Genomic DNA, 24,728 nt, shown 5'->3' with positions numbered 1-24,728 from the left:
CAAGGACATTTTCTACCCCTTGGGAACACAATTAGCTTTGGCAAAGTGCTGCTTCACAGACAAATTAAGAGAAGATTTGCTTTCTCAGTTTCAGGAAGTCCTTCATTATGTGCCCAACTCCTACAGTCCAAGACCTGATTTTGTTACAAGTACTAAGCACTGGGAAACCAATTTTCCCATCAGAATTAGGAGCAGCCAGCACAGTGCCATTAGGCACCCCCTGGATGTCTTTTCCTATCAGTCTTCCCCTGTCTGTAATAAACACATGGCTGATATGGTGATCCCCCTGGATCACCTCTCCAATGGATCTCTAGATATGAGGATCTCCCCTGGATCACCTCTCCAATGGATCTCTAGTTCCAGCCCTACATCAATGCTTTTCATCACAGGCAGGATTTGTATTTAAGCACACAATAAGATCCTAAACCAGAGAATTTTTCTGACATGGGAGGGAATATTTTTTCAACTTTGACAAGCAGTTACAGCATAAGCAGAATTCAGCTGCTGGAATGCCAAGGGCTGATGAATTCCCTGCTCCCCCATGAAGACACTATTCCTTGGGAACAGGCAATAGGCTTTCCCATTGCACAGTGGTTCCACTGCAGGAGTTATTATTAATGTAACAACATATGTGATAAGGCTCAGAAGGCAACAGTCAAGTAAATACAGCTGCGACTTTCAGTTTGTTTATTCTGACTGTTTCCAAACAAAATGGTTTGAGGATAAAGCAGCCAAGTCTGAGATCACTAAATGCAGAAGAATGTATATGATGAACGAACTAAACTTTTTGCCTTATTAATTTCCATAAACTTGGAGCTTTTTTCTTAACACACACTGGATCCCCCAGCCTACCATGGGTTTGCTCTCAGGAAGGTGAAGAAGTGAGAACTGTAAAACCTTCCTTAAGCCCTGTTTTTACCTGCAGTTTATAACACTTTATAACCCAGTCCTCAGAGACCACAAGGAAGGCTTTTCTCCTCTTCACTCCCCTGCTTCACTGCTCTTTCTTTAAACGAGGAGGACCTCTCCTTTCCCAAAAGCTGTCCCACTCAGGAGCAGGGACACTGGCACACATGCCAGCCAAAGTACACTTCTGTTCTGGATCAGCTCTGTACAGAACACATTAACCTGGAGTTTGGGACTCCGAGTTTTCCTCTCCCACGTCTTAAAACACAGGAAAAGCTGAAGCTCACTTTCAGCCTTCAATATTTCTATCAATACCAGTGCTCAGAGTCTGAACAGTCCTCAAGTGTAGCTCTCAGCCTTTGGAGGACAGGCCTGATCACCCCCATCTGTTCTCCCTCCCATCTTCCTTGCTTTTTCCTGCTCTCTCACACACTGCACCCCTCTGGGTCTGATCCTGAGCGATGCTGGAGCCCAAAGTGGGCCAGCTCTGAGCCCCAAAGTGTTCCTGGGGCTCAGCAGGGCTGTAGGACGGGGGAAGCACCAGCCCTGGTGACTCTGTCCCACAGCAGGACAATGCAGGTGACCCGAGGCAGTGGCAGGGGTTAAGCTGGATGCTCCCTTTGGGATCATGGAACACAGCCCTCTTCTGGCTTCCTTCTGCTCTTTCCTCAGCAGAGTAACAGAAGCAAAGCCCAGCCAGGCTGGATGTGCCTGGGGAGGGGGATCTGACCTGGAGAACTGTCCCACAGCACCACTTGTGCCTTCACCACCCCCCTCCCATCCTGCTGCCCTGCTCAGCCAGGACCAACTCCCTCAGCAGTTCTCCCTTTTGGATCCCAGCAGAGGGAAATCCCTGCTGGTCCCTCACAGCAGCAAACAATGCAGGGCTGGAACAGACCCCGAGGTGCCACTGCAGCCACTTGACTTCTATAATAGGACTTGACAGGCCCTTCTCACAAACAGGTTTATTGCTCCCTGATCTCTGCATCCCACAGGCACTCCAGGCTGCCAGCGCCCTGAGGAACCAGGAGGAATGACTCAACTGGAACAAAAACTACCACAAACCAAGATGGTCCTTCAAAGGACTCTGACACTTCACTTCAGCAATAGATCCCCCTCCCTTGCGTTACAAGGGAATGATAAAATCCTATTTTTCCTCTCTTGGAAGGGGTAGAGACATCCCCCAAGCAGACCACAGCAGCACTGTGCCATTTCCCTCCTCTTCTGCACACCACATACACCCCAACAGGGCACAAGAGCTGATTATCCTGTAACACCACTCATCCCCTCTGCCCAGGTCTCCACCTCCCAAAAACCAAAGCAATTCCTCCTCCTCCAGGGACTCCCAAAGCCAGAAACCAGCTGGTACCAGCTCACACAAGCCACAGCTCCAGAAGCTCCATTAATTTCCTGATCCACAACCACCACACAATCCAGAAGGTTAGAGATCTCCAGGAGAAATACAGGGAATTCTGCCAAGCCTCAGAGTAAGGACCCAGTGCAGGTTTGCAGCTGCCCTTCCCAGTGAGCCTGACTCCCTGACCCTGCTCAGGCCCAGTCAAATGATGTGAGGCTTTGCTCAGGGATGGCTTCTCTTCAGATTCTACCTCAGGAACAGGTAGAATATATTTCTTATATAAGAAATGAGCTGTCTTATTTCTTATATAAGAAACAAGAAAAGAGAAAACAGCAACTGGCCCTTGAGGATCCTGTTCCCCAGAACAATCTTACAAGTCAATACTCTAGGATGGCATAACCAGATGTGAACCCCTGTGGTGACAACTGGAAGTTAATCACAACTTTTCGTGGAAAAAAAATTAAGGAAGTGGTATGGAGGCAAATTCTGTGGGAATTCCTTGGAAATAAACACCTTCTTATTGAAAAAAAAAATAGCCTTAAACGTTCTTTGCTTAGTGGAACACACTTCTCCAACAGGGATGTGCATTTTTGGAAAGGACAACTAAGAAAGGAAACTACAAATACTTTAATAAATCTTTTAGCTTTGTTACCAATAGCCAACAGACTTTTTTTTTTTTTTTTGCTCAAGAGGAAGGTAAAATCAAAGCCCATTTTTAAACACTGCTCCATAGCATTGTGTAATTTACCTTAACTAAAATCTGTCCATCCACTATATCATCTTTTGCCAGTCATACAATTTATTTATGGACAGACCAAAATAGTGACGTGTGTTATAAATAAACCAGACAGAACTACAGCCTCATTGTAGCTACAAAACAAAGCACAGACCAAAGCTCTGCCATCCCAGCCCAGGGATGTGCCAATCCCAGCAGAGAACTCCATGGAAGGAAGCAGCAGCACATCAAGTGCTCAAATCCTTTCTGCTCCTTCCTCCTGGCCCCGATGTCCACCAGGGTCCCAGATAATATATTTACCAGTTTCTTGCTGTTTTTTCCAAAGGGATTCTGTAATCCTCTTTTCTAGGGTACAGTGACTCAGCCTGGGCTCTCGCAGTCCACAGAGCTGACTTCATGTCTCCTTTCATTTTTCATAGTTCCTGCCTCGCTGGAGTGTGATGGTAACTGGACACAGGCCATCCCCAACGCTCATCACTTCTCCAGAGCTGCTTGGTGTCTGTGGCCCGAGACCTTCCCCTCCTTCTCCTCCCTGAAGCCCTTTCCCATCTCCTTCCTGATGCCTCTTTCCTACCCATTTCTAAGGACAGTAAGAACAACAAAGGCTCATCTGCACATGGCTCCAAACGGCACAGAGCTGTGAGAAAATGATTTCTGCAGAGAACCTTTTCTACAAGGAAACATAAACTCACCCGCAGAAACCAAGTCAATCACAGCAAAACAAAAACAAACTCGACCTAAGCAACTCAGAAGCACAAAAGGATTGAGGTGGGAAGGGACACAGAGCTAATTCTAAGGTTTGATCAAGCTCCTCATGCCCTTTTCCAGTGGAATTTTGCAACCCCAGGTCTCACATGTCTCCACTGACAAGTGTGCCTATGGATCTTGCACATGGGCTTCCCATGACCAGTGGACTTCAGCCCACACTCCAAATGCTTCCCTGAAAACACCACAGAGAGAACAGGCAGGGTGCACCCAGATTACCCTAGAAAGGCAGACACAGGTGGGTATAACCCCCCTGCAATTCTCCCCTGTCCTGAGGTGCAGATGACACTTGCCTTGGGGGGAGGCTGGCACGGTGACAGGCGGGACCTCGGGGGCAAAGGCCCTGACAAACTGTTCAAATACTTCCAGCAGAGAAGGTGCCCAGTTCTCCACCTGTGGACAGTGATCCCAAGCACCAGTTCAGGCTGGGACCCCTCTGGCTGAGCAGCAGCCCTGCAGAGAAGGCTGTGAAGGGGATGGTGTGTCCCGGGCTGAGCCGGAGCCTGCAGGGGGGGTGCTTACAAATAGGGCAAACCATGTCCTACTCTGCACCAGGAGCAGGGCCAGGAGAACACGAGCACTTATCTCCTCTGGGGCTGCATCTGCATTACTGTGACCAGTTTGGGACCTTCACTACAAAAAAAAAAACAACGATGGGGAGAAACCAGCCAGAGATGTTCAGGAGGGAAATCCAACAGGCGGGTTCGGGATCGGGTGGCAGGAGGGACTGAGGGGCTGGGGTAGCTCTCTGGCCAGGCAGAGGGGAAGCCAAGGGATGGGCCAAGCACGGTCTGCAGCTCTTGGAAATGCAGTTACAGCAGTGATGGAACCAAACTCTGTAGTGGTACCTGGTATAAAAGGGGCAATGGCCATAAAGTGCAACTTGGGAGGGTTAGGCTGGAGGACACTGAGGGTAACACAGCCTGCAGGAGGTCACTGGAGGGGGGTGGGGGAACCCCTATCCTTGGGGAGTTTCCAAGACTTACAGAAAGCCAGTGCTGATGTGACCCAGTGTTAGAAATACTCTTCTTCCACGTGAGATGTTGGATCAGAGACCCCCCCTTCCTCCCAGCTATGGGAAGCCCTCTGATCTTGCCATAAATAGTCCTGCAAACAATAAGCACCAGAACTGAACAGCTCTTGAGACAGGGGTTACCAAAACCCTGCTCCTCCCTTCCTGCCTGGCCAACACCTCTGTGTTCCACAAATCACCCCTCACTCAGCTCTGCTCCCTCTCACCACCCTGGTACCTTTTCACCTACGAGCACGTTTGTGTTCTTAGTGAGCCCAGTTCCCTCTGCTCTCTGGTCAGCCTGAGCCACCAGGTACAGCCCCACAAGGCACAACAGTCAACATCTCACTGCTGCAAGTGGGACAGCCCCCATCCCTGTCCTGCACTCCCAGGTGTTCACTGATTCCGTGTCCCAAGTGCCAGCTCCAGAGCTCGCCAGACCCCGCTGGGAACCCATTTAACCCGTTTGGAAAGGCAGAAAATAGACTTGGCTTTGGTGCTGGATGATATTCTGCAGCGTTATGAGTTAAGCCAGGTCACAGATAGGCCTGTGGAACCCAGAGCAAGGCAGGGGGGACACGCAGTGAGGAGGCAGCAAGAGGAACAGGCACTGAAAGAAAGAAGAGGAAGGCCATTTTCCAGCTGCAGCAGTTCACTTGCCTTGGATCTGCAGCCACGGGGCACTTATTCCCGATGCATTTAGGTGCCGCTCCTGCTTCAGACCAGGCCCGGGGCTCGTGGATCGAAGGCCTGTCAGTTTTTCCAGCTGGTCCAGCGGGAGGTCTCAGCTCTCTCTCCCTGCACAGCCTGCCCCGGTGATGTCCTCGGGGTCAGCCCGAGGGTTCAGCTGTGCAGCTCTTGTCAGTCTGCTCCCAACTGCTCCCGGCCCGCCCAGGCCATTACTGCACATTATTACCTCATGCAATCCTCCCCCAGGGAGGGAAAAACACACGTTCCAGAGATTAACCTCCAGACATCCTTTAACCTGTCACCAGAAAGCATGAAAACACGGCCCACAGTGTGCTCCGCAGCAATTTTAATGGCTCCTTCTTAGGAAACAGCTGCACCGCTCCTCATCTCAACTTTTTAACTTCCTCACTGGGTCACCGATTATTTAAATGGAGATGAAGCTCAAGATGGGCTGATTTCAGCACACTGTGATCCCCTGTAAATCTGCAGTGACTACACGTCCATTTGGTGTCCTGGCATAAATTACTCCAATCTGTTGTCCCAGGAATCAAGTATAGCAGCTGGGATTTACCAAAAACAGACAGCCATGGCACCATTTCCATTTCTTTGGCTACACCTCCATGATCTTAGGGGTCTTTTCCAGCCTAAACAATCTATGATCTCCTTCAGCCACAGACCAGAGAGAGCAGGGGACAGCACAAAGAAGCACCTTGTGATGGTAAAATTACAAAAGCTGAAGCCAGGTAGGATGGTCTGAGCACAGATTTGTACAGCTGAGAGCACAACCCACTACAGACACCAGAACACTGTGGTTCTTCCACATGCAACAACAGTCAGAGCAATCACATATATAGAGGTATTTAAAAAAAAACCACAGGAAATAATTAAGTCTTACACTACCTCTCCCCATTATTAAATCACTGCCCTTGCTGTTAATTTTCCCTCTTGTTTACAAAGACATTTTAACTCTGCAATCTAAGCCTGGAAGGTTTATTTTTAAACCTGCTGGTATCTAGCTGCAAATAACTTTCTGCAAATAGCCACGCCTAGAGGGGACACAGATTGATCCTCTGATCCAATAAAAAATACAAAGAAAAGGAAAAAGAAATGCCAAGCATTCAAACCTGGGCCTGCTGGAAGGACTTCAGCCGCCTCTTGAACCGAGATGGAAGAACAAAGTCACAGCCCTTGGCAAGGAAAGCCAGTTCCCCTCCCAAGTCTGGGTCCCTCCGCAGAGAACTCTCCTTGATCATCATTCTGGGCAGCTCCCAAGCAGATGTTGCCCTTTCCAGGAGGAGACCACGGCAAGACCAGCACGTTGCTTTCTTGGTTTGGATTTTTTACAGGCAAAAAATGGCAAATGGCTTCAACATACTGTGTCTTCTCTCTCTTCACAAGGACAACATCTAGAGGTTTTATCTCACTCCTGAAGCCAAAGTTCCCTACTTTAACCAATATTCAAAGTGTCTTTCAGTACCATCAGGATCTTCTGCCTTCTTGTAATACTTTAATTGAGAAACATGATCTACAACCGAATCTATTTCCCTGCTGGCTACATGACAGACAATCTGTCCTTGGCTTGTAATAGGCCAGAGGTAACATGGGAAAGGAAGCTCCCACCACCACCACCAGGAGCACTAAAATTAGCTGCACTGCAGGAGTGGCTAAATATACCATCTCCCCCAACAGCTCCTACTTTGTGTCCCAATGCTGAGACCCGAGGTGCTCGCTTGGACCAGCCAGACCCAGCTGGAGTTAAACTGAGCTCAGGCAAGGCCCCTGTGTGCAGCACGGCCGTGGTTTGAGGTCCTGCTGATGAGGTGATGAGGCAGAGGATCAGCATCGGGCCCCACTCTTGACCGAAGGCTGCAATTTTCAAAAGACATCAATTTTTCCTTCTTGCTTGGAAAAAGCAAATCATCTGGTTCCTTAATGCCAAGCAAGCACACAATTATGGATGATCTTGGATAACAAGCTCAGGCATTCCAAAGTGGTTCCTAAGTAAAGGTTTTCTTACAGACACCAAATGCATCACCGTTTTATTCCCTCTCCCTGTAACACTGACGAGGCAAAGGCAAAGTAGTTCTCAGGGGACAAGAGTCTGCTCTTCTTCTGCACAGCTCAGAGCAAGCAGCCTTCAAACCCTCGCTCAGACTTTGTCCAGGCCTGCTAGAAGCGTGTTCTCCCTCTCCTGTCCTGAGAATGGGGCTGGACAAAGGCCTAAATCCAATTCTTACCACATCAAATGAACGGAGTCCCATGGCCTGCTTTCCCTACTTGACTTTAAAACCTTAGAAAGCAACCTGGCAAAGCAGCCAAGTTCAACAGCACAGAACAACATCTGATTTGTAGCTAGGAGGGCTGGCTCAAGATACTGCATTTGAAATGAAAAGGTCTCACTGAGCCTCACAAACAGAAACCTTTTAATGGACATGTGCCTCTGGTGTCCTTTTCCTGGGTTCCTGTAGAAAGCCCTGGGTTAACACGAAGCCCAAATGAGTACAAAGCCTAACAGGGTAGGAGGATGAGGATGGGAATGAAAAAGGAGCTCCAAAAACAAAAGGCAGGCAGGAATGTTTTAACTGGAACTGCGACCGAGCAAAGGATGCACAGATCCATATGCAACACATTTGGAATAAATTTGGGGTTTCTTACTCGGACAACTTTTTTCTAAACATCAAGGCAATGCCTAAAGAGCCCAGGAGGCTCCATGTGCTGGGAGTGCTGCACATCTCACACAGCAGCATATCAGGAGGTGATTTATCATAAATCATCTGCAGCAAGTGATGAAATACTTCATCTCCAGTTGAACTCTCACCCTGCTCACAGACTGCAGAGGGAATGAACCCAAAGAACCTCTCACCTCCAGCTTCATCCAGACCAGCTCCAGTGGCCTTTGACAGATGTATTACTTTTCATTCACAAATTAACCAGGCACAAAGGAGTCTGGAAGCTTGGGGGATTTTGCACCGATAACCTGGAAAAATACAAGTAATCCAGAGGCAAGGCTGGCTGTGTCTGAATTCCAATGGCTTGGAATAGCAGGTTTCTAGGATGGTACTTCCTATCCTCAAAGCACACAAGGTGGGTATAAATAAAGACATAAATGTGCAGCACTGTGAGAAGTGGACAGCAAGAGAATCTTGTATCAACAGCTCCAAAGTCCACTGGGCAAAAACCCCCAGGAAAATCTGACCTCAACAGCCAGACCAGCTGAACCACAAACTCAAACTCCTCCTTGCTGGGACCCAGTTTAAAGCAGGAAGGTGAGAGATGGCAGATCCCTTCACAGGTCTCTAGAGCACAGAGAGAATCCCACCTGGGCCTGAAGCTGGTGTTAGTCCTAAGAGATCTGGGTGATTAAATCACTCCAGGACTGGCTGCACCCAAAGCCTGGCTCCAACAACCCAGTGTCCCTGCAGAGCTGAGCAGAGCTCCAGCTCCAGCTGCTTTCAGAACACACTGAACTTCTCCAGCAACAGCCTGACTTTGTCTGCGGTTCAGAGTCAGCCAGCCTGAAAAACTCAGTATGTATCACCAGGCTCTGTTTCACCCACCTTCAGATGTTACTTCAACATAAATCAACCTCACACAAGCAGAGGCTGGATCTGCCCTGATTACAGAAGGTGCCCACATATGAACATGTCCCTAAGTGTTTGGTCCCAGGTTTTTCACTCTTTAATTTAATCTGATTTAATTTTCTATTCCTTTGCCATCTTTCGTTCTGAGCTACTTTAAGATTCACTTAATATTTGCATTTATTTCAATAATTATTACCAAACAAGAAAAAACCCATTGTTTTTCACTATTTGTGTCTAGAAGTAATGAATAATTAATGCTTGAGAAGAGTGCAGATTGTGTGTATAGCTTAAATGACAGATATTATCAATATCTAATCAAAACATATTTGTAACATATGTAAGATGAAAGCTGATTTTCCAGAAGTTTCACATTATGTTTTGGATGCACATTGAGAATAAATGTACATTTCAGGACAAAGTTAAAGTTATTATGACATTATAGAAGCCATTTCTCACAATTAATCGACCCACACAAGATCCTTCATAAGCATATCACTAAATTTGCAAAACACAAAAGCACACAGAATTATGAGGGGGCAGAAGTACAAAGTTGTCAGGTCAACCTAAACTTCACATGGTTATGAAACAGTTGTTTCCACTCAGAGCCTCCTCAGGGCCCCTGTTTTAAGCACACAACAGACATTTTCATACAAAACCATGCAGGACGATACTTCAGGGGGTCAGAGACACTTCTGAGAGCCCCAGCGACATCCCCCATCAGTCACTCAGGATGAGACAGCCCAGGGGGAACATGGAATCAGGGAATAGTCTGACTCATCCAACACATACCAGGGTGGTCCAAAGCCACTCCTCAACCCTGCAAACTGCAAACCCTCTGCTCCCAGATCCAGGGGCTGGATCACACATTTGGCCTCAGCCTGAGCAATTCCACTTGTCAATGTGGCAGAAAACAAGCCTAACAATTTATACCTCCTATACAAGCACCACAGGCAGTACAAAGGAAGATTTGGAACCATGCAGTAGGAAGTAGAGGCATGGAGGAGACAGAAATGGGAAGCAGGACTGCTCTTTCTGACTCATCACACCAAGTAATCCCTTTGAGAAGGGACACTCAACAGAGGAGGGACAAAAGACAAGAGGTCCCTTTGTATCAAACCCTGGTCCTGATCTCTGCTCCCAAAATTATTCATCAGCTTTAACCAACAGTCTTAAAATAAAACACACGAGCAGAACTTGGAGCAGAGCCCTGCACTACTCAAACTTGATTCTGAACACAGAAGGACTACATTTCTTTGTAGTCTTTTCCAGGGTACTTTCACCAAATATTCTGCAAGCATTGCCTGAATTTCCTTTGTCCAACCAGCCATCCTGGACAGGTGGCAGACCAAGGGCACAGAGAGGGGAAGGTCAGAAACAGCCACCACTGATTTCTTCAAGGACTTTGCATAAGACATTTGAGTCAAAAGGCAGCACCCTTCACCTTCCCAACCCCCCAACACTCAGCCTTTGTGCAGATCAGCTCAGAGCACCCCAACAGCCCCATCCCTCCCTTCTTCACTACTCACTGCTTGCAGTTTCCCCTATTGCCCTCACACCTCCCAGTGCACCCAAGATCCTTATTGCCCTCTGAGCTACAGACAAAAATACAGGCAGACACTGGGGGTTTGCTGGCCTCTAACACAACTGCACTGTCCTCACTGAACTGCGTATTTCAAACCCAACACACTCAAAAATCAGCTTAAGGCAGGCACACGGAACAGGAAATTTCAAACCAGACAGTTGGGAGGTTTTGAGATAAGCAAGGGAAAAGTGGATCTCAGGGTGGGAAGTGCTGGCCTCTCTCAGAGCAGGCAATGCTTCCTGGCTGCCCCGAGGCAGCCCCGTGCCCTCATTATGGGCTCTGTAAAACTGACAGACAGGAGTCATTTCCTACTTTCTAAATATTTGGGGTTTGAAGATGAAGAGGCAACCAACCCTATTGTTCTCTGTGGAGAATCATAATTGGGTTTATGATAAAGGGCAAGTTTGCTGCTGATATAAGTCAGGCCAGATTTAACACAGCCAGGCCAGCTGAGCCAGAGCACAGCCCGCTCCAAAGGGGCTCTCCTGCTCCTTTATCATGGCTTAGGATTTGAGGGGTAATTAAATCTGTCACAACCTTCCTAAAGGAAAGCTGTGCTGTGTGTTCATGGTGTTAGAGCTGTGGGCTTTCTGCATGTGCACAACTATTTGATAACAGTTTTATGGGCCTTAAGAAAACACAACAAATACTTTGTACGTTATTCATCCAGGCACACATGTGCAACACTGAATGAGACTCCACACTGAGCTCCAGCCACAGCCAGGCTTATCCAGGAGCATGGATGCATTCCCTAGATGCTACACCTGCAGAGGGCCTTGTACCCACACCTGTGCTAGAAATGACAGCAAACCTCCAGCAGGACTGGGAGCAAACACACACAGCCAGGTGGGAGCAGGGAACAGAACCTGTCCAGGGACCAGGCTGCTGAGCCATTGACAGTCTAAGTGCATCCAGTTTTCAAGTGTTAAAGAAAATCTGCCACAAAGTCAGTCACAGTTTACCAAACACATTTTTGTTCGAAGTTGACAAGTTAGAAAATTTTGTAAATTAATGTACAAGGCAAGAATAGCTATTTCAAGAGATCACATCAGAGCTTTTGGAGCTGTTTAGTTCTACACTCCCTGAGAAAAAAAGACTCTTTCCTTTGCTGGAAATATCAGACAAGGTTATGCCCACCATTTCCCGTGAGCAAAGTTGCCCAGAGCAACAACAGAAACACTTGTTTAGCCTCATCTAAAAAGATCTCAGCACTCTCATTTAGGGTCAGACACACCCTACCCATCCCCTTTCAGAACTGTACCAAATACCTGTATTTTGGGGAAAGTGGACAGTTTTCAAAACATGCACATCGTGCTCCAACTGGAAGGAGCTGTGAAAGTTCACTGATATCCTGGGCACTCTTTCAGTGCCTGTGTGGAAGGTGCATTTTGGAAACTTTGGACAGTCTTCTCTACACTTAATGAATGCTTGGAATGATGGCAACAAGTTCTCTTGAAATCTGGCAGTTGTTACCAAATGAAAACACTGAGTGCTGGACAGCCAGCCTTGGCTTCCCTCTAAAGACCCTTTTCCCTGGGAAAACCTACTCCTCATTTGAGAGATACAAGCCATGCAGACTCCACCATGACTCCATGGTGGACAGGGAAAAGAAAATTAAACCTTCCTAGATTTGCCCTTTGTGCCATGGAGGATCTCCCTCTTTAGGAACTAGTGATGAGGAGGACAAGTCTGCTCCAAGATGGGAAAGGGAGAGATGGAACACTCAGATCTCCCTGAACCGGTGAGAGGCAGCCCAATCAATACCTGATCCCAGAAGTAAAGTACTTATTAAAGTAATTATTACTACCCTCTACTATATAGAACCCAATTACACCACAGCCAGCCTACAGGAGCACCAGCAGGAAAGGCTCAAGCTCAAAGGTGAAACTGCCCATCAAGGCCTATTTTGTCTGCTATGGGGCTTTAGTTTCCTTTTTTTGTTTGTATTTCAGTAAATGCTACATTTCTGCCAGGTTGAACACATCGTTCCACACTGCAGCATCCAAAGTACAATGAATCACTTAGCAGATGTATTTTTTTTTCCACACTTCCCCACGTTTGTTTTACTCACTGTCCCCTCAGAAGTTCGGCTCTCTTACCTTAATCACCTCTGGGCCCTGCTGAATTGAGGCTGGAACAGAGTCTCTGCAGGCAGCCCCAGCATGGCTTTTTTTCCCTGCAAGGAGGGACTGTGAAGGAGTTGCTAAAGTTTCCTGAAGAATCTGCATCACTTCCTTCTCCTTGGACAAGCTCCCCTTGCCTGTCTGGTATTCCACCAGCTCCTGGGCAAAGTCCTCAATGCTTCCCAGGATCCGCAGTAAAAAGGCTTTGTCATCCTCTTCCATTTTGTGACCATTGGTTTCCATGATTTTTGACAGAGAAGAAGGGGGGTCAGCAGGTTTACTTTTGGCCTCCAGAGCCAGAGGTGGAACCTGCCTCCCCTGCCTGCCCAACACCTGCACGCCCGCAGGCTCGCCCTGCTTCCGAGGGGGTTCCCTCAAAGTGCTCTCCATTTTCTGGGAGAAGCACTCCAAGTCCAGCAGCAGTTTGTCTATCTCCTCCTTGTCCACCCTACTGCATGTCTGGGCTCCTTTGGGGACACCAGCCTGGGCCCCGTGCAGCACGGAATCCAAGGGTGGTGTTAAAGGAGTCGTGTCCTCGGGAGCGGGGCAGAGCTCGGCATCTCCCACCCGGGCACGCTCTGCTTGAGCATCAGCAGGTCCATCTGAAGCAGCAGCTCGCTGGGAGCTGTGCTCCATACTCTGCCAGCCCCCTCTGTGCTCTGCCCTCTGCCCTTTCCCTGCTGTTCTGTCCCCATCAGCCTCCTCCTCGATGTACAGCACCTCGCCGTCGGGGGGGCTCGGGGCCGCTGGCTGAGGTAGAGCGTCTGTCCCAGCTCTCACACTGCTCTGGGGGGCACTGGGAGGGGAGGTGGGGGTAAAGGCCACAGTACCTGTGTGGAGGGACTGAGAGGTGCTTGTCGGCTCCCCCTGATCTCCTGGCAGAGCCAGAGGGCCTGCACTGGAGGATGGCAGCTGGATAATGTCCTCATAGCGGGGCGGCTGCTCATCCCCGAACACCGGGGCGAAGGGGCTCTGCTGCAAGCCATGGAAGCAGCTCACCAGCTCTGCCCAGTCACTCGCCTCCCTCTGCCCCGGGGGCTTCACCTCCAAGGGCAACTTCTTCAGGTAGGAAGAAAACCTGGTCATCAGGTTCATGTATATCATTTCTGAACTGGGCAGGGGGTCGCTGCTGTTCCCCCCACCCACGCTGTCTGCAGACTTCCTTTTGATGCAATGTTTTATTATGTCCGTGCACTTCTTCAGATCCTCTGAGCACTTGAGCAAGATGTCCAAGCACACCTTGATATCCCCACCAGAGGAACCATCCAGCTTGTGTTTTTCCAAAATCTGGGTAATGAAGTTTTCTTCGGAGAAGGCATGAGGGCAGAAGGGAGCCACGGGGCTCACGGTGACTTCTGGAGCATCACTGCCCTCCTGCCACTTCTCCACAGGGGAGGAGCTCTGCAAAAAGCCACATGGAGGGCAGTTCTCATCATTGTTGAGGTGCCCATAAATCAAGTCAAAGTCAAAGGATCGTCTGCTGAAGGATTCTGACCGAACCTTCCTTCCCTTTCTGTAGGCCACATGACTGGAGGAGTTTTTGAGCTTTTCAAAGGAGAACTCCTTTGTTTTACCACTGGCAAGGTTTATTGCCTCACCAGTAATGTCCTTTAAACTGCTGGAGGCTTGCACTGAAGAGCCCTTTTTGATCCTTGGGTTATTTGGGAGGATTTGGTGATAGTCCTCATTTCCAGACAAGGCGAGTCCGTTTTCAGGAAGAGGAATTTTATGGTCCAGGTTGGCATCTTGGACACTGAGCTCTGCACAGACACTGTGGTGGGCAACTATGCAGGTTACCCCTCGCCTGAACACCTGGCAGGTGCCCGTGCAGTGGTGCACAGTGTGCTGGGAGTGCTGGTCTATCACCACACTGCTGTAGCAGTTCACAGAGCTCACCAGCAGCCTGTAGGTCGCTGCCATGGCACAGACCACGCTGGGAAGTGAGGCTTCAAAACTCACCATGAACTTCCCAGGGAAAAGTTCACCCCCAGCTCTCACAGCCACAGCAGGCTGGATGAAAACATTCAAATGTCAATTGGGAACATCCAAACTACGTGAGGAGCTCCTGCCTGGAGAAGTCTGGAGAGGGTTTGGAGGCACAGTTACAACACTTGGGGCAACGTACATATGGTTTGACTTAAGGCAACTTGATCCTTGTACTCCAAGCAGAAAGCCTTGCTCAGCAGAGGTGCAGCATCAGCTGCTCCATTTCCAAGGGTCCAGGTGCCCTCTCCAGCAGGTGCCATAAAATCCAGCCAGTTCTTAGGCACAAGCGACAAGTCAGTGGTTTTTGTTCGACCCCTCTTCTCTCTTTTCAGGTGGGTCAGTAAAAGGCAGACAATCAAGCAGCAGGTACAGACAAAAAATCCACGTATGCCTTTGAGAGTCCCCTCTCACACTGGCATTGCAGGTCCCTGCAACAGAAACAAAGCTGAGAGTCATTATCATTGCCGTGGATTCTGCAGCCTTGTCTGCTCCCAAACGTGTGGCACAGAGCACACCACCAACACCCGCGGCACAGAGGGAGAGCAGGCTGATATTCTTCCCTCCCTCACATCTCCCATATAAGAGCAGTGCTGAGGAGCTGGCCTATATTTATACACAGCCTGTCTATGTGCTGCCATTTTAACAGCTCTATTTTAGCCACTCACTAATTTTTTTCAGGCTTGCTTTTTTCCCCTCCCCAGACCGAGCAAAACACTACCTTTAATTCTAACAGAGCAAAACATTTTGATCCTGTTGTGAATTTCTGATTCTAAAGATAAGGCACAGGGCAGTAGAGAAAGGCACTTTCAGGATTTCCAAGCTCTCTGGATTATAAAAAGCTGCAAACAGCCTGCAGCAAAGTAGCTGAATGGCTCTAAGAATGCAGGGCCTTTAGGAAAGGCCACCCTGGCTTCCATCAGCCTTTCACCAAGGTCTCTGGGACCATGGCAAAATATCTTAAGGAGGAATAACTGTTTCCCTTCCTCTTAGAACCCATAAATAGCAGCACAGTTAATACAATAAGTCCACTGGAGTAGACATCAAGGATAGTAACATTTGTATAAAGGTCAAGCCTATGAAAACTAGGAATTGAGTGTTTCACACTTAGCACAGCCATTTCCAGCTGCATTTCCTACCATCAGTCAGAACTGCACCAGAAAGAAAAAGCTGTCTAACTTTGTTATGAAAAGATAGGAAATCTCAGATTTAAGGGTCTTGAAATTTAGACATAGATCCATCTTTCTTTAATGTTTCAAATTAAAACACCCCAACGAAATTCTGAGCACCCTCTATTCCTGTGCAACCAGAAATCTATTTCATAAACCATGATTATATCCCAGCTAAGTCACACCACAGCATGGGTTTATTTTGTTTTTTTCAAAGGTAAATACTTCCCTGTGTGAAAGGCCAGCCCTGCACCTGATGAAAGCACTGCCCTCCCTGCAGTTCCATCCCACCTCCTTTAGCTGTAAGCCTGTACAAACACACCACACAGAAGGAAGTGCCTGAAGAGCTTGGGGCTGTTCTGATTAACAACTGGCCACAGCACAAGTCTAAACATTCACATTGTAAAGCCTTAACCTGAAAGGCACAGACTGAAGAGTGTTTGATGGGTTTGTGATGTGCCCTGTCTGCTCAATGCCACGCTGTCCAATGGCCCAGGCAAAGGCAAGGACATTTTGGGTGATATAAAGCACTGAAGCAGTTGATTCAGGATGCAGTAACTGCTGCCAGTGCCCTGCTGGGATCTGAACACGCTGCCACCTGCCCACCAAACACCGCGGGTGCTGCTCCTCAGCTCCTCCTGTCCTGTCCTGCTCCCTCTCCACCCCCTGGCACTGCCCCAGAGCCCCCTGGCAGGGGAGGGCCTCCCCAGGGCTGAGCAGAGCTCTGAGGTGGATGAGGTGTGCAAGGTGTGCCCCAGCCACAGTCCTCACTCAGGTGCCAGGGGATGATAAAGGGCAGCAGCACAACCGTTTTCAGCCCCCGGGGTGCTCACACCACCCACACAAACCCAGGGAGAGACTCCACACCCTCCAGTCACTGCTCTCAGGCTTCACCACCACGTGTGCTAAACCCTCTGCTGAACCAGAGCCACGGTTTAAAACAGCACTGTTGGCTCCCCAGTGCCTTAATGGGCTTTGTTCAGACAGGAAAACCTGTGCTCCAGGTCTCCAAAAAGCCCAACGATCCCCAGATTCCCTCTAACACATCCAAGGTAAGAGGTCTGCTGCTTTTTCTTTTCTGAGCATCCATCAACTACAAACAAGCCTTCTGCATTCCCTGAAATAAATGTTAAATAATATTTAGAGAAAGTAGAGGCCTTCAGGACAGCAGGTTTGATGAAGAATTAATATTGCTTCCAAAAAACCATGGGACCTCCTCAGGGCTCCTTCCTCCTCTGTGTCATACAGACAGACTGGTCTTCCTTTTACCAACAAAGAATAGTTTGGGTTTATACCTAATTTGGGAAATAATTACACCTTGATTAAGTTATTCCTTAATTAGAGTAATAATGTATCAGATTCACTGTCTCCCTCTCCTATATCACTCCAAGGGTAATCTCCCTACACACCCACCCCTTCCACTGGGACTAAGGCAGTTTCTCCAATCCTTTAAGCCACCTTCAAACACTGAAGCTTTTTGCATCTGTACAATTATTCCACAAGTCCTTCAATGAAAAGGTCTCCTAGATTCCCCTTTTTTTCAGTTGAAATTTGTATTCCCAGCTATGCCCAACAAGAACACTCTTCCCACCATCTCCATATCTCCCAAATAATTTCAGGTGTTTATGCAATGCTTGCTGCACTCTAATCCCTTTCCATTTTGCCTGTGTTCCTCTGGTACAATCACAAACCAGCATAATCCAAACACCAACTTGCCAAGGCCAACACAGGATCGCTCCCTCCTGCCTCTGTTGTCGGCACCTTTTACTGCTGTGTCAGAGAACAATCAAACAATCAGAAGCAAAACCCCAACATCCTCTTTTCAGCCAGTTTTACTGCTGTCTCCTCAGTGGTTATTTACTAATTGCTTTATTATCACTGTCTGCAGAAACATGCTCAGGTTCTTCCAGGGCCGGAGTAGCACAAATCCTTACAGGAGCAGAGTAGAAACTATTTTTCTTATTTTCCCATTGCCTTGACCCAGGTAGCACAGGCCCAGCTCGCAGCTTTATTTCAGAGGGATCCACTGAACATGATCCAGCACGTAAACCTAGTGAGGACAAAACTTAAGAGTCTCCCTGTTCCCAGATCTGGGAACCTGGCCTCAAGCTGAGCTTGACTGGGCTTTTGTTGGGACTTTTGGTGGGTGGCTAAAACCTACTCTTTAGGAGTAGAATGAAAAGACCAAATGCACCAAGAAACTTTCCTACTTGGTTCTTTCCAGGCAGCCACTTCCTTCCAGTTTGACTGTGGGACACCCCCAGCTGAGAAACACTGCAGAAAGGTTCTGTGACTGGGATTGCTGCCATGAAACCAAGCCCAGCCCCGAGGAGACAGGGCTGGCTCCACAACACCAACTGTCCATGAATAGGGCTTCTTGTGGGGCTGCAGAATAATGCTTTATATCTGTCCTATCTGCAAGATGACATGAATCACTTTGCAAAGGAAAAAATTATTGCAGATACTAATGATATAAAAGGTTATTCTATAAGACACACAAGAAATCCTATTCATGCAAAGATTATGCAGGAGTTCAATAACTGAACAATGACAATCTGTTTGGATGGGGACTGTCAGCCAGTGCTTGACTGACTTGCAAACTGAAGTCTAGAAAAAGCTGCAGGACGTGGCTCTAGTGCCCCTGAAAGCCTCAAATTCAGCCAAAATCTTCTTGAACCCTTATCTTGAGCACTAGCAACCGAAATTAGAAACCACCATAACACACAGCATGGAGCAAACCAGCCCTTCCCACACCAGGACACGGCACAGGATCACTGTGCAATTCCTCATGTCTGTGGAAGATCAACCTCCAGTTGGGTTCTCTTGCAAAAGGAAACAAAGACAGAACAACAGGTTTGCCTCTTGGACAGTCCCCAGCACAGTTTCTGAAGTGTCACCTCACCTCTGTAATCAGGTGTCAGGTATTACCCTCTTAAAGGATCTCAGGGTGCCAAAAAGCAAATTTTAAGTGCATCTTCTTATTTAGAAATGCTTGATTTTTGTTTAGAGTTTACTGAACAAAGCAGATTTGGGAGCAAACTATATTGATTCCAGAAGACAAATGTGGGTAAATAACAAAGCAGTGCCTTCTTTCAAATGAATTTTTATGACAAATCCACTTCTGCTGAATTAAGCAGAAATTTTACAACTAGACATTTAATAAACGATTTTGAACCCTGTCAAAGGAACTGATTTACAATTTGCTGTCACTTGCACAATTAATTACCTTCCAAAATGAACAGGAGACTAAAAAGAGTAGCATTTCTTCCTACACTGAAGTTCAGAGAAAAAAAATCTAACCATCTGAGTTGCTCCTCTGTTCTGTACTTCTTACATACTTACATACTTTGATGTCCTCAGTGGTAGCAGAACTTTTTTGTACAAGGGACTTAGGTGGGAACTGCAGCTGTGCTGAACTTTACAACTCTCACGACCAGCAGAAATTTGCTGCACATTTCAGGTACAGTAAAACAAACTGCTCACAATTACACCTGTGCAGTTTTGGGATCAGAGGGGCTGATACCACTGACACTGCTGAGGCAACCAGAGCTCAGTTCCAACAGCTTTTAGCTCCAGTCTGTGCTTCAGAGACTGCAACAAACTGGGGTGGCAACAAATCCTGCCTTGCCTCCTAACCCAGGTCAGAGGATGTGACCTGCTCAGACTGAGCACTCCTGTTTGAACCAGAGGAACTCCTTCATAGCCTCAAGTGCTTCAATATTTACTTACATGCACTCTAGAAAAGGGGTCATTATTTCCCATTTGAGTGTGTCCCACACCAGGTTCCAGCAAACAGCTATCCCACTTTCTCGTGCTAAATTAAAAGGGCTTTCAGGAAAACAAATCTCCTCACCCACAAATACTGACACACTATAATCAAATCACCTCTTAGCCTTTAACAGAACTGCCAGGGAGAGTCTGGAAGAGAGATGTCTCCAGAGTCTTTGCTATAAGTTATTTTCTGAGTTCTGTGTGTAATTTGCTCCTGTTCTTACAAAACACTTAGAGGGGGTGGGATTCCTCTCCCTCACCACACAGCAGTGAAGTGTTAGGTGCTGTGTGTAGGCAATGCAGAGAGGCAGGCACCACAAAACCAAAAATCAACCCACTGAACTTAAAAACCAATCTCATTTTGAGATGACCAGTTACATCAGATGAATCCCATCCCTTAGGATGACACAAGAACACAGGAAAAACTGTGTCTGTCTCTGACAGTGGCCAAATGCCAATGCTCAAGTAATAGTATTAGAAAGACACACGATATTTCCTAGGAGTGCTCTCCTGGCCTCCAGCTGCTTGCAGTTCTGGAGAACTGTGCAGCTGGATGTGCTTTCTGAGCACTTACTAACCTTCAGAGGATTTCCCTCCTGTGTGCTTGAGCACCCCCCAGATTCAACAGAAATATTTTGCACCCAGAGGATCTTCTGAGGAGACATTCCAGCATCCACCACCCCTTTCAACTGTGTCGCTCACAAGCTCCAATATGTCAGGATCTTTTTCTGAGAGAGAGCACAAACACTAGACCTGCACTGCACATTGTCCACAGCATTCCTGAATTTACACAATTCCATGTCCCTCTGCCTCCTCTTTCCTGGGATTATTAGCCCTCGCTTACTCAGCTGTTTGTGTGCAGAAGCCACTTTGCACCTTGGATCACTTCCACTGCTGCTCTCATAAGCTTTTCTGGTTCAACTACACACTTTAAGACACAGGAACCCAAGCTGGGCACAACACCCAGATCAGATGAGAACCACAAGCAGAAATTAATCTTTGAACTGCTTTTCAAAAGTCAGTAATATCCCTGTGCAGTGCTTTCCCCTTCCAAGCCTCACTGTTTTCAGATAACACATTCTCAAATGTCTGCTGGCATAACCACCTGGGTTAATTCATACATTCTGTCCCTCTTCCTACCTGTCTTCCAAGAGGAAACAAAGCTACTATTGTCCTTTGGATACTGTGCAGGGACCTACTGAGAGAACACTCTGCAAGAGGAAGGTGTTCAGTCTTAGAGTGATTTTCATACAGCCTCAGAAGAAGGGTTCAGAGATGATCCAAAGGTCTTGAAGAGCTTGTCTGTGAGGAATGAGGGAGCAGGACCAGGCACCTCAGACTGGAAAAGAGGTGACTTCAGAAGAATACGACAATCTACAAAATCATGAGTGGCATGGAAAGGGTAGAGGGGTCTGACTGTTCACCTTCTCCTCCAACATAACCACCAGGTGATCAGTGCCACCAGAAGCAGGTTTAAACAGGCACACACGGAGCAAACCTGTGAAATGTCCCATCAGGGGATGACATGGACACAGAAAGGTCCTGGGAAACCAAGAGACCACGTTTTAACACCTCCTCTGTCAAAAGCTCCCACCTTTTGCATGGGCACCACTTGATACCCTCTCATTCTTGCTGTGTTGGGGTGACAAAATAAACAGGGAACAATTACTCCATATCCCCACGGTTGCAGATTGCTATCACAATCCCTCCTCTTATCATCCATGTATTTTCCAGGCTAAGCTCCAGTTTATTTGGTTGCTGTTTTTACATAAGCTCTTCAATCAGGTGCTTTTCCCTGATCTTAACTACAGATCTTTGGAGAGGGGAGTGTGTCTGCCCCTAACTTTTGAAGGGGTATGTCATTCATTACACAAAACCATCATGGATTTACAGCATGGCATTCTGTTTTGCTCCCTCTCCTTTTCTTAGAGATCTGTCATTTCTATTTGCCTTTTTACTTTTTTTTGTCTGCTGCTGAGTTTCACCAAGTTTTATCTGCATTACTTAAAAGATCTCTTTCCTGAAGGGCACAGATTCCCATGAGCTCATCACTGCACAGACACAGTTGTTTATCCCTGTGCACATTATTTTACATCCACTGGTATCAAGTACCACTTGCCCACAACCAAGTATTGCAAGAACCTTCTGTAACTCCAGCCAGCTCTTGTTTCTGCTCCCTGAATTCCGTGTTTTTCAGCATATACTGTCACTTCATTACTCAGCCTCTCTTCCAGGCCATTTATAACTATGCTGAAATCACAAGCCTGAACACAGATCCCCCTGGGATTGCACCAGTGATCACTCTTCACTGGAACAGCTGACAGTCCTTCCCACACCTTTCCAGGTATTAATTACCGGAAAAGCTACGCTCCTATTCCATGGCAGTTCATTTCCTGTGAGAGGCATTAACAAAGTCCTTTGTTAACCTCTCCCTGAAAATCCAGAGACAGCAGAATTCTTGCCTGTTTGTCTCTTGTGCCTTCTTGTCAAGGAGCTTCAGAGCATCGAACTTTACCAGCTGTAGCTGCACTTGAGCATTCCCTGGGTGAACCGTGGGGGTCACTGCAAGGGGAGCACTTATCAAGCCAGGCTTCCAGGCACACATGACCTTGAGAATCACTGGCCCTGACAGGGTGGTTAACGCTGCTCTGCAGTCAGGGTGGGCTCGGAGAAGCCCAGTTTTACAGTAGGAAATCTGTTGTGAGAGATTTACCCTAAAAAAAAACCCCCAACACTAACTTAAATACAACCTCTCCGCATTTCCAGCCGCAGCGTAAGGCGAGCCCAGCACTCAGATTTTGGCTGGTATCAATAATAACAGTCTGCACTGGCTTTTAAAAATAAACCTGGCACTAGACCTTAAACTATTGTTCTAAATTACTGACTAGCCATCAGTGAATGCAGTATTACTCAGTGCAATTCCTTCAGGTTAAGTCACAGGGTAATCCAATATTCCAGTGCCTCTGTCCTCTTCACAAACACCCCCACACAGGTCCTAGAACACAAGCACACCAGAACTCTGCTGTGCAGCACTGATGGATGGGCTGTGCAAAGCCTGTCACTGCAGAAGAGGTGGTTAATAATATCAAGAAAGCTGTCACCCTTTTCAAGCTTTTCTGAAATACCTTTCTTCAACTTTCTGTTTGCACAGTCTTGGAACTAAAACTGACCAGACAGGAATTTGTGCCCCATGAGACTGGTTTCCAGTTATACAGATGAGACACCAAGAGAGTAAAAGCTCACACGAGTTTTCCACATAATGCCAACACATTATGCATAAATACTTTGCCAACTAATAATTGTTCCAGCCCCGTGTCTGTGTAGAACCCCCTTTTAACCTCTCTCACTTAGCAGGCCCCCATGAAGCTTAGCAAGGCACCAGTAAAAACAATGTTAAAGCCTGAGCTCTGACATGCTGACAGAAAATGAGGTGACCAACCAGCAAAACACTGGAGGTGAACAAGCTCCAAAAGCACATAATTAGCAAGGCTCAGAGCAGAGGTCAGAAAGCCTGCTTGGTTAAGTAATGTGTCTCCTGGCTGTTTATAAGCTTATATGGAAAGAGATAATTTCATATTAGCAAGATACATTTATTTTCCCTGGAATGTTAATTTAGTATTAATAGTATCCAATTGCTTTACACAAATTACAGTGATTTTACTGATTTGTGTTAAAACAACAAAGGAAGAGTTGTGTCCAAGACAGCATTCCCTCAGTCATTGACCTTGCTGATACTGAGGTTACAATCTACAGATTCCCTGAAACCATCTTAGGAAACTTACTTGGAAGTTCCATTTCCCCTGTAGCAAACTAGCCATGTGCTAGTGATCTGCAGAGGAAAATACATTCTTAATTTAATAACAACTAAAACAAAAAATTGTTTTCCTTCACTGCCCATCTGTTCAGAGCTCATGCATTTCTCATTGCTGTCCTATCCAACCTCTTCATGACTTCTCTCTCACACTGCTCTTTACTCACTCAGGTCCTCAGGCATTCAGGATTTGGGTCGAGGTGACAGGCCACTTCTCCAGGGCTGTTCCCAGCTGGAGCACTGTAGCTCTTCCCTGGGTCAGCAATGAGCTCTGGCTGGGTGCTGCACTGCCATCTCTCCTCCAGGCACAATCCCAGGAGCACGGAGCAGGCAGTCATTCCCTGCAGTCACACCTTCCACAAGCCCGTTCCTGCCTGGCTCCCTCTCGCACCGGGAAGAGGAGCAGCTGTTGAAATGTAACAAATTACACCAAAAGGTGCAGCACGTCCTGGCATCCAACAGTCTGGCACTGCTACAGCTCCTTCTGCTGTGCCTTCCGTGAGCCACCCCAGAGGCACAGACCGGGGAGATCAAAGCAACGCAGGATTTAAGGGAGCACAACTTTTCTACTCCCTTTCCTCTCCCAAGGAAAATTAAGGGTGTTTTAGCCTGTCGCCCCGGTAAGACAGAGGAAGTAATTTCCCCTGTATCTTTACTAACTCAGGGGGCTTTACAAAACAAACAAAATCTTCCACTTGTTTCTTTTCCATGTGTATTCAAACAGAACCAGGTTAAAAAGACAAGCGATACACACAGGAAAAAACAAACTGAAAACCAGATAAATGTAAAGACTCCCTTATTTTAGGTGAACAGCCAAGTCACATTCACGAAGCTGCATGTTCATTGAACTGTCATTTTTAACTAGCCTGTGTTTTACATGTGTGACCTCAGGTATTGCCTCCTGCATCCTATTCATACACTACTCTGCAATCAGAATTATTAATTTCTCCACCAGTAGAGTATTTACATGCTACTCAAACACTGACTTATTTTCCAGTGTTATCCTCATTTTACACCGCAAAGGGGATACATCAGGTGTTGGTGCTCAAGGCCTGACTTTCTAAAGTATTTGACATTACAGAGTGTTTCATATGGTCTAAGCAAAGCACCTGCTGAATCACAACTGCCCTGACAGTCGTACAGCAGAAATTCCACAAACCAGACCCAGGGACAGAAGCAGCAGAGGAAATAGAGCAGTGAAGTCTGGTAGAAGAATCTTGTCCCTTAACACACATGACAACA

At 47.2% G+C, this 24,728-nt stretch overlaps 1 protein-coding gene across 5 annotated transcripts in view; it reads right to left on the bottom strand.

The window, feature by feature from the left end:
- Positions 1 to 24,728, bottom strand: part of PPP2R3A (protein phosphatase 2 regulatory subunit B''alpha) — a 55,014-nt gene that overhangs the window by 26,138 nt on the left and 4,148 nt on the right. For 3 of the 5 annotated variants that reach the window (XR_010433187.1, XM_064666690.1, XM_064666689.1), the window contains exon 2: positions 12,729 to 15,166. Coding sequence is in view for 4 of the 5 variants with exons in the window: in XM_064666690.1 (XP_064522760.1) it covers positions 12,729 to 14,714 (1,986 nt within the window). In the remaining variant the exon portion in view is untranslated. Of the gene's footprint in view, positions 1 to 6,590; positions 7,026 to 12,728; positions 15,167 to 23,653; positions 24,487 to 24,728 lie in introns of those variants that run through there. The other 2 variants (XM_064666691.1, XM_064666693.1) reach the window with 2 other exon arrangements.

Source organism: Pseudopipra pipra, chromosome 10 (genome assembly GCF_036250125.1).
Source record: "Pseudopipra pipra isolate bDixPip1 chromosome 10, bDixPip1.hap1, whole genome shotgun sequence".
Lineage (NCBI taxonomy): Eukaryota > Metazoa > Chordata > Aves > Passeriformes > Pipridae > Pseudopipra > Pseudopipra pipra.
Note: the sequence above shows the minus strand (reverse complement) of the source record. Positions and strands in the feature narration are given on the sequence as shown.